The sequence below is a fragment of the Semicossyphus pulcher genome, unplaced genomic scaffold (genome assembly GCF_022749685.1).
Source record: "Semicossyphus pulcher isolate SPU_LCO1_2020_fin unplaced genomic scaffold, fSemPul1.0.p SCAF_9, whole genome shotgun sequence".
Classification (NCBI taxonomy): domain Eukaryota; kingdom Metazoa; phylum Chordata; class Actinopteri; order Labriformes; family Labridae; genus Semicossyphus; species Semicossyphus pulcher.
Genome location: NW_027211770.1, coordinates 9,257,232 through 9,272,331, shown reverse-complemented (window position 1 = coordinate 9,272,331; position 15,100 = coordinate 9,257,232). Strand labels below are relative to the sequence as shown.

Genomic DNA, 15,100 nt, shown 5'->3' with positions numbered 1-15,100 from the left:
TTTCTTTCTGTGTTTTAAGTGTTTTAAAGATTATATGACTTTAAACATTTGTCATGACTCTAACTAAATCTTAAGAGTGACCACAAGCTTTCTACTGCTGCTCAGACTTCCCTCACTGTGGACCCAGATCGGCCTTGGCCTGGTGTGTTTCTGATTTCCTGCTCCGTCTGGTGAAGGTAGCAGCTTTGCATGCTGGGGTCACACCTGTAACGCATTTCACACTGGGTTATATTTTGAGTGGCCACCTGGATGAGGAAATAACATGTTCACAGTGCATGAACACTACAGCCCTCCCTGCCAGGTAGGAACAGGTGTTTGCTTTAGACTACATGCAGGACATTCGTACGACACAGGCTGCTTCAACATGCGGCTTCTTGCTTTTTACGAAATTAGGTTTGCTGCAAATTTTTTAGAAACTTTGTATCTGTTGAGGCTTTTAAAGTCGTAATAAACACGTCTTATCTTTGGTACAGAAATAAAAATCTTTGGGTTTCATGTAGAAATGATCAGATGTTTGATTAAACCTCCTAAACATGTTGCTGCTTTTGTTTCTTCCTTCAGAAACTAAATGAAATACAAAAAATAAAATGTCAAAGGGCATTCCACAACACATTCACTACAAGTGATTTTTTTCCCTCTTGCAGTGGAGGAAAGTAATGGCCTTTTCCAGTCCAACTCCTGGTTAGCCGGACTAATTTTTTTTTATTATGTGCAGCTTCTGGGCATGTGAATGAAAAGATTGATTGTGTGCATGCCGTTTCTGTCAGCCACAAACAGGCAATGAAATACAAAGCACACCTGGAGCAGCACTCACTTTTGACAAGCACATACCAATGTAAGCCCCTATTAGAAAAACAATGAAGTCTATCATAAAACATTTATGGTTGATAAAGTGCCCGAGAGTGCAAAAAGCAAGAATATTATGGCAGCAGGTCTAAAATCATTTCGGAGGTGGACTCGCTCACAAGATGGAGAAAGAATTACAGAGGCTGCTGTTCTGATTTTAATCTGACTTCTGTGCAAAATGATCATCAAGGCAGAGTTAGTATTTAAATTCAGATTTAAGGAACAGCTGAACTTTCACATAAAGCACCGTTGTGCTGCATAAAGTTTCATGAACTTCTGTTCTGCTTCATCAATCATCTTACAAAAATAAAGAACATGAACTCTGTTATAGACGATTAAACATTCACAGTGAACGATCACTCAAGTTGGTCTTTGTTTTGTGCATAAACAATCCCTTAAATCACAGCTTACTGTTGCTAGCAGCGGGTGGTGCTACCTCCACCACCAACTTGCCCAGGTTTTTCCCTGCATACATGTAGTCCACAGCCCGGAACACCGACTCCAAACCCACGAACCTCCCCTCGTCGGCCAAATCCCCACAGTCCACCTCACACTGCAGCTTCCCCTTGGCAAACATCTGCATCATGGCACCCAGAGCCTCCCTGTAGTCCCTGAAGAAGTGTGGCAGGAAGAAACCACGCATGCTGGCTGACTTTTGCAGCAGCCTCACCGGCAGGGTGTCCCCTCTGAAGGGCGGGAACCCTGTTGGAGTCTGGTACCCGGAGATGAAGCCGATCACAATCAGCCGGCCCTTAGTAGCCAAACTTTTCACGGCGAGTTCTAAGGTGCTGCCTCCCACTGACTCATACACCACGTCCACGCCTTTTGGATACTCTTTCTTCAGCGTCTTGGCCAGGTCTTCTGTCTTGTAGTTGATCGGCCGGTCGCAGCCGATGGATTTAAGGAAGCCGGCTTTCTCGTTGGACGAACAGGTCCCAATCACGTGACAGCCGGCCTGTTTGGCGAACTGCACGGCGAACTGTCCCGTTCCTCCTGCAGCCGCCGTGACCAGGACCGTCTCACCTTCGGCCAGGTCGCCCAGACGTTTCAGGGCGATGTAGGCCGTGGCACCGCTGAGCAGCAGGGTGAGGAACTCTGGCTTCACTGCAGGGACGGGGACACTCTCCTTGGCTGGCACCACTGTGTACTCGGCAAAGGCGCCGTTGTAGAAGTAGGCCACAGTGTCCCCGACGGTGAAACGGGAGCTGGCACTAAGGCCGAGGCCAACAACCTCACCGACACCCTCAAAACCAGCATCGAAGGGGGGCTTCACCGAGGGGTCGTAACGGCCTGATGTGTAATTAATATCAGAGGCGTTGATTCCCACAAAACTGAAACACAGACAAAGAAAAAAGTGGATTAAAAGGTGAGAAAATAAACCTTTAACTTGTGAAAGAAATGCAAAGACAATATACAGAAGCTTTTATGTGGTCATTAGTGTGAGCGAATATTCCCTGAATTCTGTCTGAAGGTCAAGACTTCCTTCTCCAGACATGTCTGCACGGGGCACAAACACTCCGGCTTGTTTTGGCAATGATTCCTCTTTCTCTGTAGGAGAACAGTCCTGCACTGACAGGGGAAGGTTTGTATCACAAAACACATTGCATGATGTCACGATTCATTGTCTTCAGAGACACCCACAACAAACTGCACTTTTTAAATCTCAGATAGCTGCTTCTTGCCTCAACACGAAGACGGCTGTTTTCATCTTACTTTGGTAACATGTTGGAAACAAATATGTGAGAAAGGAATGTATAAATAAATCATTTACTGTCTGTTAGAGCGGCACGCATGCTGAGCCTCATTACTGTGCGTGTCACACGTGTACTTTGAGCTGGGAGATAATGCTTCTGTGGTTTATAGATGGGTCACGATGATATAACAAAACACCTTGATTCCACTACTTTACATCTGTGGAATCAGCTTCCTCACAGGGAGATGTTCTGTTATCATCAAAGATACTGTTCAGTGTTTCAGTGTGCTAACTAAAAACACTAAAGATTCTGGTGCGAGAGAATAAAGTCACTTTCTGTTTGACAAACTTTTGATTCTGAGCATTTTCTCACAAAGAAGTTCTGCAAAATGATTTCATTTACATTTAACTAAAGCCTCACACAAGTAGCATTATAATATAATAACATCATAGGTGTAATTGATGTGTGTAGCACACTTTGAAACTACAAAATAAAATGCTCACTTTTTGAAGGCCTGTATTTTTTTTTATAGCAAAACTGACAAATTGTTTTTTTCTATGAATTAATGTGATAATGATTTGTTTTTGAGCGCATTCTTATCAACAGATTAATAATGAAGAACAACATAAAACCACATTCATACCATGTTTGTCTTTCATGTGCAGCTTGTGCATTTATTCTACTAGATGCAAACACTATTAAAAAGTGTACACACTGATCAGATCACACGCAGAGCAATGAGAATCTAGGGACTCTGGAAAAACTCTGTGTTGAAAATATACATTTAAAATGAAGTTAAAAAAATAGTTTCATTTCTTCCTTGTTAATCCGTCAGATTCTTTTTTGCAGATTTTTTCAATGATCAATTTCTCCCTCTGAGTCTCCACGTGTAACACTCATCTTTTATATTTCATTAGGATTGCACTGAAGCTGTGCAATGTGGGACTACTTGTTCTCAGTTTGCACCACAAACATGCGTTTTCCTGTTGGTTTAAACATCCTCTCTGATCTCTTAACCGTGACGCCTCACCGTCCTGTTTATGCAACGAGAGGGTTAAAGGTCTGAGTTCACAAGCAACTGATTTGCAAGGTTAGAAGACATTGATGCACTGTGTTTTAGACTCAATCTAAGTGATAATCTGCATTTTATTTGCAGTAAATAATACAGTGAGCCCTTAGGTGTATTTATGTAAATTTTAAATCACATCAGGAGTCAGTTATGTAGTAGTGAATCAAAACTAGCGGAAGAGATCACCTCCGGCTGGAATCAGAAATTCTTCTATTTTCAAAATTTAGCTACATTTTTTTCCACCTTAAATGAGCACTTCTGCTTAAAACACTATAATCAAAAATAGTACAGTCATTCAGACTATATCTGGTCAAAAAGAAGCAAGGAGGCTGATTTCAGGTGGGTTTACTCTCCCTGTCCATGAATGCACTGCTGGCTTCTGCAGCTGCTGTGAATGAGAGAAACGTCCCTGCATCCACCGCGCCATGTACAACACTGCATCTCCTTCTCCATCATCTGCATCTCTTGATGCCAGTCTGAACCCCCCCACGACTTTCTGTTTGCAGTTTGGTGACGTAGAGAGACAGGAGGACAGAGAGAGGGAGAGAGAAAGGGGAAGAGAGAGAGAGAGAGAGAGATGCCGAGATGGATTGATAGACAAATGCAGGGAGGGCGGAACTTGGAATTACAGTACAGCGTTTATTCCTCACGTATTTTGCCATCTTGTGATGATGATGATCGCAGGTGCTGGACATGGGTAAATCGAGGTAAGCGGATCCCTTTGTACAACTTCTCAACATTACTGTGATTGATCGGGAACAAAAAATGATCCACAGATAGACTCTGTGAGTCACATTTCGCTATTGTAAACGCGCAGAGAGAGGGCAGTACTGTTTGTTTGTTCCTACCTTTCAAAAACAACAACTTACCGATTCCTGACGAGCAGGTCCGCGTCCCCTGGTGTCGGAACCGGCACGGTTTGCAAAGAAACGGCCTCCCTGAAATTCGGACTGAGCTTGTTTACGACCAGCTTTTTCATGCTGCTCGGTATGGAGGATCCTTTAAAATCCATGAAGTGCGCTGAGTAGGACAGATCTATGATTGTGCGCCGCGCAGCCGGATGAACTCCTGAAAGTGCGTCGGTGCCTCTGCGCCCCCCGCCGATCACCGATATCGCTCTCCTGCCGTTTCTCACCAATAGCAGGCTGGACATGGCTCTGTTAATGTGACAAAGTTCACGGGCAACTTGACGTACGTTTGTGTCAGCGATAAGCACTAACTGCCATTAGCCTGCGCACAGCATGCAGGCCAGGCCGGGCCGGGCAAATCCGGGCGAAACGCGCTTTTGCAACCAAAATAAAAGCCGCGACGCTTTGTAGCGTGACTTTCGGTCACTTACGCAAAAATAACAAACACGGAATCTTGCATTTACGATTAAAAACGGTGCACTGTTATGGTGCAGCCTTGTGAGTAGCACAGCAGCGCCCCAGACTTGTCGGCGGAGTCCCTCCCCTTCCCGGACACAGCACTCACTTCCTAGTAAGGTGAAACAAATCAATCCTCATCTCCCAGCGTATCCTCAACCGTTTTCCTCCCACGAAGACAGCACCGACCCACCGGATCTTTTTTAAACATCCACAAATATAAACTATAATCAGAGGGTGTTTTGTGCAATTTGCGCGTTTAGTGAATTCGCGTTTTTATTTTGAAGCAGCTGCAGCCGAAACATGTTTGTGTCCACATGTACACCTGTAACCAAAGCAGCGATTTGTGGAACATTGCATTCTGCACGTTTCCTGTAGCCGTGTTACCATCTATTGACACCTGACTGTCATTTTCTGGAAGCATCTATTCAAAATCACGGAAGAGAATTAAACGCTGCAACATATTGGATCATTGCACCCTCGTCCCACCCCCAGTGGGAGCCGAACCTCCACCTCGTGCTCTGTCAGAGCCACGCTTTTATAAGCTAAAGATGACATCTGAGTTGTAACAAGCTAATACTTGAGCAGTACTTGTTGTGGTTTGCGATACATGTTCATATAAGTTTGTTTTTAGTTGATCTCTGTTTAAGTTCCGAAAGGATCCTTCCCTTTGTCGGAGGTTTGGATTTTTTAAAGCAAAGGGAGAAGGAGAGAGAGGGAGAGAGGGGGGAAAACAAGACAATTAAAAAGATTGACAGGTAGGCTCCTCTGTCAGGGGTGACGCTTGTGGAGAGGGGAGGAGTAAAAATGTAGCAGGAAAAGCCACTCGATGCGTCTGTCTATCAGTTGAGACTGTCTGAAACAGCTTCTGGATCCACCGCGTTTCCATTTTTTCTTTTTTGGGAGACCTCGGATCAGTCCCTGGAGTTTTTCCTCCCCCTTTTAGCCTTTTTAAAGAGACAAATATTTGAGTCCATGTCGACCTGATCTGTTGTTTGCGAAGCTTGGATGCGCCTGCGTCTTGTTTGTTTCCCCTCTCTCTCAAGTGATATCCTCTCCACCGCATCAACCACCCCTCCAAAAAAAAAAAAAAAACCCGACTCCGTCCAAGATGCGATGAGATGAGCGGTGGAAATTATTTCCACGACTCTTAAAAACGTAAGTAAGAGAGAAAGCCTGCTCTTCCCATTTTTTATTTTTCAATGGGAGAGAAAGAGGGAAGAAGGGGAGGGAGGAAAAAGTCTCCGCCGGACTGGTGAGGCTGGATCCGGGCTGAGGTGGCGTGGTGGTGACGGGACTGACATTAACCCATCTAATGCCTGTCTATCTCTTTCCCCCTTCTCCCCTTTCTCTCTTTCAGGTCTCTGGCAAACGAAGAGAAGGAAACACGAGGATACATTACTTATCAGAGCTGTGCGCTGCGCTCACACGGGACTTATTTGTTTGCTCACTGCTAGAGTTTATTTATTTTTTAGTTTTGGTGTGCGTAAAAGGCGCAGCAAAGTCTCGTCCCCCTCCGAACAGCACTGGAGATTAGAGAGATTTTTTCCAGGGGGAGTGAACTGAAAACTTGAGTGCTTTCTTGCTGCTTTACCTTCTTTTTTTCCACCCTGCCACGAGAGACATGAAGGAAGATGATCTTTGATGGACATGAAGGTGTCAGGAGCTGGCCGAATCCCTTCGTAATTTTCCTGCTTTTTGTCGAAGCCGATCCAGCCATTAAGTCCAAAAAAGAGCAGCCACTTTGAAAAGAAGACATTTTCAGCTGCGAGATCGAAACCTACTTCCCCCGAAAAAACGGGATGATTTTTCAAAACTGATAGACTTTGATTTGTTTCTAATTCCTGCATGAGAAGCACCGTGGAAAGTGACGGTCACTATGCCGAGGAGAAAGCAGCAAGAGCCGCGGCGATCAGCAGGTATAACCCGCCCCTTCCTAGCGACCATTTCCCATCCCAGTAGCCAACTAGTTTTTATTTCCACTGCCAAATGAAATATCTGCTTCTCTTTCACACACTTCAGTTGTTCTGCATGCTGAGATTTATTTTACAACTCTGTTGTTTTAATTTAATTTGTTGTATTATTAACACGCCGCGCAGCTCAACCTCTGACCCACAGTTGTGTTAAAATTGTGTCTAATTGCGCAAATGACGCACATATCTGCGCTGCACTGCCACTTGGAGATTTTTTTAAAATCCTCCTTTGCCAGGAAAGTTCTCTTAAGATTGGTGAGATAAACTAAATGGCATGTTATGGGGGATAAAAGGGAGCTTTTGAGGTTCAAGAGTGAGTAATGATGAATAATTGACTGGGAAAGAAGGGGGAGAAAACTGGTGAGAGCCGGTTTTTCCTTTCTTTCTGTTTTATTAGAGGATTGCCATCCTTGATTTGATGCGTGATTGATCGCCTGTCATGTGGCAGTCTTTGATCTATTCATCCCTGATAAACATCAATAAATCCTTCCATGAAGACAGGCATGCCTCTGCGAGGTTTAGCCACTCTCTCACACGCGCACACACACACAACCCTCCTGTTGTCTCAACCAGGAAGCAAAAAAAAAAGTTTAGAATTATGGTGGAAAATCACCTCATTTATTTAAAGGGAAGCTAGTAAAAGCAGATGAAAGGGCGGCGTGTATGTTAAATAGATCAGAGGGAAAATCAGCCCAAACACTCCTTTTTAATCAGGTGTTTGATTCCCCTCGAAAGTCTTTTCTTCATAGAGAGGAACGTGGAGGCTTCTTGTGCTTTCCCATCCAAATTCTCCCCACATTCAGCGTAAGAATCAGCCCAGTAATGAAATCAATATCCACTGCTGGAGGGGAGTATTATATTTGCAATGTGACCAACTGATAAAACCAGGTCTTGGCAGAGGACCGACAAGGTTGACTTCTAGTGGTTTGGATTTGGACTCCCCCCTTTTTTCTCTCTCGTCTCCCTGCAGCCTTTAAACAAATGTAAATGAGTGACAGGGGTTTCTACCTCTGTGCTAATGAGGCCGAGCCTTTGAAGTTAGGCATTAACAACTGGAGTGAACAAAAGACAGTTACAGAATTTTAAAGAGATTCTGAAATATGAGGTGCAAAGCGGGTCGAACAGGAGGGCCAGCCGACGAAGACTTTGAACTCAGCAGGTTTTATCATGGAAAGCGGGGAGCTGGTGGTGGTGATGGTGGTGGTGATGAGGATGAGGAGGAGGATGAGAAGGAGTGTAGGATGGAGAACATTCAACCGGTGCTCGCGTTACGCTCTGTCTTTCCTGGTTTTTCTAGCAAAGTAATTTTGGGCCCACACTTCTTAGAAAGGATTCAGATTTAGATATCGAGAATCACTTTACTTTTTCAGCGTGTGTTGTTGGTGTAATAGCCGTGTGGAAAAGGTCGGAGCCGAGTGACTCCCGTTAGGTCCCTGCATGTAGATGGAGGCATGAAAACATGACATCTCTGTGACCCCTCCCTCCCCTCCCTTTTTTTTTTAACAACACACTCTGTCTCGCTAACACACACACACACTCACACACACCATTGATCCATTACACTATCCACTGAGTGCCATGCGCATCATGGGTTGTAATGGTCAATCACAGCTTGGCAGACGGGACGCTTTCCATTCTTCCACGAACATGACAGTCGGTCAGAGATAACGCCCTCTCCACTCCACGCTCACAGCAGCAACAAATAACACACACACACTTCCACACACATACTAGGCTAGTCATGGCGCTCCACTGGGAGCTGGTACTGACCTGTGGCTTCCTCACTCTGCTGCTGCTCAGAGAGGAAATTGCTCATGGTGTGACTGTGCATGGAAATCAGAGCTCAGACAATTAAAACAACAAAAGCAGACGAGTCCAGACAGGATTGGCTTTTTTAAAAATTTCCCTCTACCTTTTTTTGAAGAATATTTTTCATTACGTAACGTTTGATTGAATGTTTGTCCCAAGGCCAAATCCTGCTTAAAATATCCAACAACCCCATACATGGCAAAAGTCATAATTGTGGACTTTTATAATCAGTGATACACATCTTAAAGTTTATTCTCTTATTAAGGCGACGTTTAATTTAATTTCCTTCCAGGTCTTTTAGCAAGAATAGATTTTTTTTTGTCTCCGCTAAATGTAAAATTTTTCCAGAAATTTTGACTTTTACATTGTAGAAAGACAATTCGGATTTGGACTCATTTTTTTAAGCAATAATTTTTCTACACATTTTTTTCAAGTTACATTTCGAGGTATGTGTGAATGTGTGTTTGTGTGTAAAAAAACAAAACATATGTGAGTTAAAAAACAGAAAATTACCAACACACAAGGCATTACGTCACAGATAAAACATTCATACCTCACATTCAACTTAAAAATATAAGTTTTTATTATAAGATCCATGTTTAGAAATCTTAACAGTGAAGCTTTCAGGGAAAGAAACCTTCCAAACCTGCATCAGAAAGTGTTTTTAAGAGTACATCTGCATTTCCCTGTTTCCACTTCATCTTACTGTGCACACATGCATGTTCCTGTGCGTCTTCTTACACTTGTAGCCTCACTCCATCACTGAGCGACTCGTTTTTAAAGGTGGTGGTGGTGGTGGAGGGGGGAGAGAGAGGAACAATTAAAAGTCAGGACGGAGTGACGCCGTCTTTCATCCCAGGCAGGCTTAGATAGTCTTACTGGAGGAAGACGAGGAGGAAGAGCAGATAAGATAGTCGCTCTTATATCTGTGGTTAATTATAAGAAAGAGTGTGTGTGCGGGTGGGTGGGGGCGGCGGGGGTAAGGTTGCTTCCCGTTGGCTTCATTAGAGAGAGCCCTAATTATCTGTGGAGCTGATGGATTTGTGACAGGCCCTAACGATTAATGCTGACAAATTCAGTAAGGTGTCAAGTCCGCAGCTGCCTTGATGTAATCAAGTTGATATTATACAGTCCCCATAGCCCCTAGTGCAGCACCAACTCAATTTGCCTGTGCAGGTGACAAATGGACTTTGCTACCTGACTAATCACGTCAGGAGACAATGCCAGTTAATGACCTCGGTAAGCCCCCGCCGCCCCCACCATCACCATCACCACCCTTATAACCTTGTAATAAGCTGGACCGGCTACACCACCTCACAGCCTTCCCCTCAGGTTTATTCCTTTGTTTTCTTTGTATCAGATGAAATTCTGTGTTCAAGTTTCCTCTTTTTCTCCTCTCTAGATTTTTTCTGAGCTGTTGCAGGAGATTTATTCACTTTTATATTAATGACACACCCTAAGCCCGTCCTAAAAACTTGATATACTGCCCCTCCAAAGTAATCCCAGCAACCGTTCTTAAAAATACAGACGCTCAGATGAAGTTTTTACACTTTTGCATGTATTGCAGCCCTGCTAGTAAATCACCAACACATCATAACACGCTCTCCACGTACTTTGGCTGAACGTCCTCCCAGCTCAGTGCTGCTGCAGCCGCCTGGCTGAAGGCCTCCGGTTTATTCCGAGCTGGAGAATCACAGTGCCCAGGGATTAATGATTTTGCATGCCCGGGGTAGCTAAGATTACACAGCGACCTTTGTGCTCTTACTTGACGATGCTGTTATGTGATATTCTCCCCTCGAAATAATCAGCATGCTGAGATTTATGTGCCCCCCTACCCTTCTGTCTGCACCGGCGTCCTGAGGAGTGTATAGCCTCAAGGTGTGTGTTTTCTTTTTTTCTTTTACTTTTAATGTTGCCGCATTTGAATACCACCCTGCTTCTTGAGAATTACAACAGTCTTCTTGTTTTTTTATGAAAAGTAAAGGAACTAGTGTCTTTGGCCTGAGAGTTGGAGCAGTTTCTAACTTTGGATAGCTTAAAGGCTGCAAAGCTTCTGAGAAAAGAGAAGTTAATGTGAGAATCTAATGAAAAAGGAGTGTGAGCTTTTTGTGTTTGAAAGAGAGAGGGGGAGAGAGCGTGTGTGCGTGTGTGTGTGTTGTAGCTTAACGCTGACCGGTGTTAGTTTTCCTGGAATGAATAACTTGAACGAGTGTAACGGTAACCACGCCGCGTTAGTCATCCTCTTTAGCAGGGCCTCTCCGTTCCCCCCACAGGAGCACGAAAACAACCTCCTACAGCAGCTCCACATATTTCTCACCTCTGACGGTCATATCTGCTCACTATTCCCAACCTAAACAAGAGAAACCTGACGGAGCAGGAGCACGTATTGATCCCCAGCAGCCTCTTTTACTCTCCCCCCCCTCTTTCAGCTTAGCTCCATGTTTCCTGGGCATTCCCTTTAGCGTGTGTGTGTGTTTATGGCGGCCGGACTCGGCTAGAGGTTACGCTAATTGGAGCGGTGGTGTCGTTAGCAGGTGGCATCGATCGACCTCGTCGATAGCCACTTTTGCTCCTGCGCCACCCTCTGAAACTATTAGTTAAATTTACATCAGGGATTTGAGGCAGTCAAAGGTCAAACATGCTCAGCTCGCTCTTCTAATGCCTCGAGTCACCACAAGTGCCCCTGTGTCTGCGCGTGTCTGTGTGTGTGGTATTACTTTCTTAGTTACATGCATTAGCTACGTTTATTATCCTGTTTGCGCGCAGAAAATTCTCACAAAACAGCTTCAAGATCAGCATAAAGGCTTTTTTTAGTATTGATTATCAGTGAATAACTAATATAATCAAATGCAAGGTATTAGCAAGGTTTAAGCTGCATGTGTTAAGCTTTTCCTGTTCCCATAGATAAGGCTATATTTCACAGCACAGCAGTAATACCCCTCCTCGTCTCTTTCTCCTTCTTTCTTTCTGATTCTTTCCGGGGCATTCTCAACAAAAGCTGCCCTCAGGGCACGCTGCTACCATCACTAGCAGTGTGTTACCCTCGACACACAGACACACACACACCGTCAACCATAAACACAGACAGTCAGACTGACTGACAGACAGACACACACACACCTACACCTAATGCTTAAGTGCAGCCAGCATGTCTCTGTGGGAGGTCATAATGGAGGTGGCTTAGTATGATGGGAAATCATATCATTAAAGCAGCCAGATGTGCTTTGTTGCCTGCCTTGCAGCACATAAAAACAGCAGCAAGTCATGGGATCCAAAAGAGAGAGAAAAAAAAATCCAAGTCTGAGAAAATCAAGTCTGAAACAGATAGAAAGCAGCCCTCTGGGACTGGGCTGACAAGCAGTCTTACTCCTGACTGCCATAGAAAAACAATTTCCCCCCAAATAAAGAATTTTTGTTCTCATTTTTCAATGTTGCAGCAGCATAACAAACTGGCTTTTTTTTTAACATCAGCTTGGACTCAAAGCTTTGATAAACGGCGTGCAGTGTCTGTTATCAGCTCTTTGTTAAGTGGGCTTAATTACTATGTAATATTTGTGTTGTGCTGAGTAATTACGTTTTGTTTGGGCTCCACAGAGGGGATGTAAGGCTTTTGAGCTCATTAATGAAAATTTGTTCGTATGTTGTATGTTGTTTTTTTTCTCCTCCGTGTTTTAAGTTTCATAATTTGAGACGTGAGGAAGATAAGAGGGGAAGCGTTCAAGAGAAGTAGTCGTGCAACATTTAAGGCACAAAAATTGACATCTCAAATTTTCTTAAGTAAAGTATTACATTTGCCGAGGGTAAATTTGCTCTCTTGATCAGCGCGGTGCCTCCTCGAGAGGCTACGGGAAAGTCTGCTAGAGCCAAATTTAACATGTTACTTCTATCAATAAAAGATGAGCAATTACAGAATATTTTGTCTAATAAGTATTTGAATTCCTCAGCGCAGGAAAAAAAACATGTAGCTTACCCACTCATTACATCAGTTAGCAGGGGGAGTGAGAGGCAGCGCTTTGATGCCAACAAACAAACAAGACAAACGAGATGGGCCCACTACAGAAGAGCAAAAGCCCTATCCAGGGACACCCAACCCCAGCGCACTCCTCCCTCTCCTCCGTCTCTTCCTCCTCCATTCCTCTCTCTTCTCGTCTCTTTCACGTACCTCTCATCTCTCCTCTCATTTCTCGGCACTCCCTCTCTCTTTATTTCTTGCTCTTTCCCCTCTTCGGCGCGTTTCTCATCTCACATCTCCCTCTCTTCTGGATAAATACTCGCTCTTTGCCACTCAGAAGCAAAGAGAAAAGAGAGCGAGCGAGAGAGCTGGAGCTAGAGGAGGCTGAATGAAAAAAAATATAGTTCTTCTCTGTTTTTAAACTGTCGGTCTTACCTCATCAGACAAAGTTAGGTGGAGATTGTTCGGGGGAACGAGGGAAGAGTTTAACTGTGCTTTCTTGGAGCTGCTTTTTGCTAAATACTTAATCATCTTAACACACTTTGAACGCACAGAGAAATGTAACGAAACATTTGTTCTATCCTAATCCAAAAAATGTAATGGAATCAACGGCGATCGGACGGATAGTTGTTCGATTAAAAGAGTTAGCGCCAACGTTTAGTGCAACAGCAGCCTCGGAGAAGATGGTGTCAGTGGTTGGGGGTCTCTGTGGGTGGATTATGGCAAGGTGAGGGGTGGTGAGATGGTGTTGGAGGGTGGGCGGGGGCAGCTTTTAGGACGGGTATTAGAGCTGACAGATGAACGGGACGATGGACAAATTCTCCCGCAACAGCTGCGACTGCCGCCATTATCCTGACAGGTGTCAATTAAGAATTACTGCCCGGCCGGCCGTATGCCCCCCCACCACCCCCCATCCACCCTCAAACACTCCCACCCCCTTGTCCAGCTGTCGGCGTGCGAGCGAAATAACACTTTACCCTTGTCAGTGTTGTCACAGGCCCTGCAGCCCAGGTTCTCTTCCTCCTTTGAAACGGCGGCCAGCGGCAGATGCTCGCTGGTCAGTAGCTCCGCGTTTGTAGGTAGACGGACGGGGAGGGCGGGGGGCAGTTTGGTCCATTTGTAGCTGCTATTTTTGGGACTTATGTTGTGTCCCAATCTGCTCCAGAATTTCCAGAATTATTGGACGACATACGAGAACAAAAGTTGTTATTTAAGACCCTTTATTCGATGTTTCTGCCTTGCCAGATATAAATCTTTAAACAAGGTTACAGAGTTGTTTAACTCCATTCTACAGGTAGAAAAGTCCCTCCAAGCTTCCCTGGTGTGTGTCTGAGTGCATCTGTACACACTGCGTGGTGTGTTCACCTTCTGCAAAGCAGCGGCTGCAGTCTAACCCACATCTCTTGATCCTCTGCTGCTCGCCCTGTCGGCTGATACAGGCCTGCTTTTATTCCACATTGTAAAGTGGGTAGCTGAGGTCAATGAGTGAGAAAATGAACAGTTGCCATTGCCCATCTCGGGAGGCGCGCTTCCTGTAAACCCCGCTGGCTGACAAACACATTTTGGGGTCGGCTGGGTTCTTTGCTGCACATCGAGTGAAGGAAATTAAAGCAAGTGTGCGCTACATTTGCCGTATTTCATCCATTTTTAGTGCTTTAAATCAGCGCGGTGGCACTTTAATTTAATTGAGTTTAAAGTGTGTGCGTGCATTCAGCCAAAGTGGCAACCGTGTACGTATGAAGAGGGCAGACGTAAAGTTCACATACCTTTAATTCCTAACCGCGCACCCTATAATTTACCCTCACATGCACATATGTTGTATGAATTTAAAGTTATTATGTGTTCTTGTGCCTCGCCAGTTATTACTCGCCGTCTGTAATAAATGCAGTTTGCAGTGCCGGCGCAGAATAAACATGAGAAGCTTCAATCGGTAGAAGGAGGAAGTAAAAACAGCAACGCGAAAAAAGCACCACGAGAGTGAGCGCAGACGGCTCCCCAGGAATACACACATGGATTTGCATGTTCACTTGGGAGTTACAGTTTTGGATTTCCTCCCTAGAAATCATTTGCCACAGAAAATAACCGAGGAAGATAATATCAGTGTTATTTCGCTACTCCTGCTTTATTTGCATATCTCTTGTTTTAAATAAGGCAACCCCTCGGAGTGAAATTCAGTTTGTTTTTTTTCTGAGCTTCATTCTGCATCACCTTTCTCTTTTTTTTTTTTACATGCCTCAACCTCTCTCCCTCCTTTTATTTAATTCTTTCTTCAGGCCTACCTCCTCTCCTCTGCCTCACACTGGCTCTAGACTGCTCCCAGCCATTATCAAACCTGAGAATATTTTCCATCCTCATGCAAATCACCCAACATGCTCTCTTATCATTCCTGCTTT

General features: G+C 44.5%; 2 protein-coding genes across 4 annotated transcripts in view; one reads left to right on the top strand and one right to left on the bottom strand.

Moving 5' to 3' along the window:
* Positions 1 to 990: 990 nt before the first annotated feature.
* LOC138583702 (prostaglandin reductase 3-like) lies at positions 991 to 5,045 on the bottom strand. Its single transcript, XM_069655663.1, has 2 exons — positions 4,479 to 5,045; positions 991 to 2,177 (listed from the first exon to the last, which is right to left on the bottom strand). Exons 1-2 carry the CDS (start codon positions 4,760 to 4,762, stop codon positions 1,247 to 1,249), a joined length of 1,215 nt encoding a protein of 404 aa, XP_069511764.1. The 5' UTR covers positions 4,763 to 5,045; the 3' UTR covers positions 991 to 1,246.
* LOC138583701 (teashirt homolog 1-like) overlaps positions 4,152 to 15,100 on the top strand; it is a 37,214-nt gene continuing 26,265 nt past the window's right edge. The window contains exons 1-2 of one of the 3 annotated variants that reach the window (XM_069655661.1): positions 4,152 to 4,316; positions 6,334 to 6,892. In XM_069655661.1, the coding sequence (XP_069511762.1) occupies positions 6,853 to 6,892 (40 nt within the window). In that variant the 5' untranslated portion in view covers positions 4,152 to 4,316; positions 6,334 to 6,852. Of the gene's footprint in view, positions 4,317 to 5,514; positions 6,132 to 6,183; positions 6,229 to 6,333; positions 6,893 to 15,100 lie in introns of those variants that run through there. The other 2 variants (XM_069655660.1, XM_069655662.1) reach the window with 2 other exon arrangements.

Bases quoted from the DNA above. Each gene is read 5' to 3' on its own strand.
- LOC138583702 (XM_069655663.1), bottom strand. From the start codon at position 4,762: ATGTCCAGCCTGCTATTGGTGAGAAACGGCAGGAGAGCGATATCGGTG. The intron at 2,178-4,478 runs GTAAGTTGTTGT...TCTGTGTTTCAG, and splicing joins GACCTGCTCGTCAGGAATCG to TTTTGTGGGAATCAACGCCT.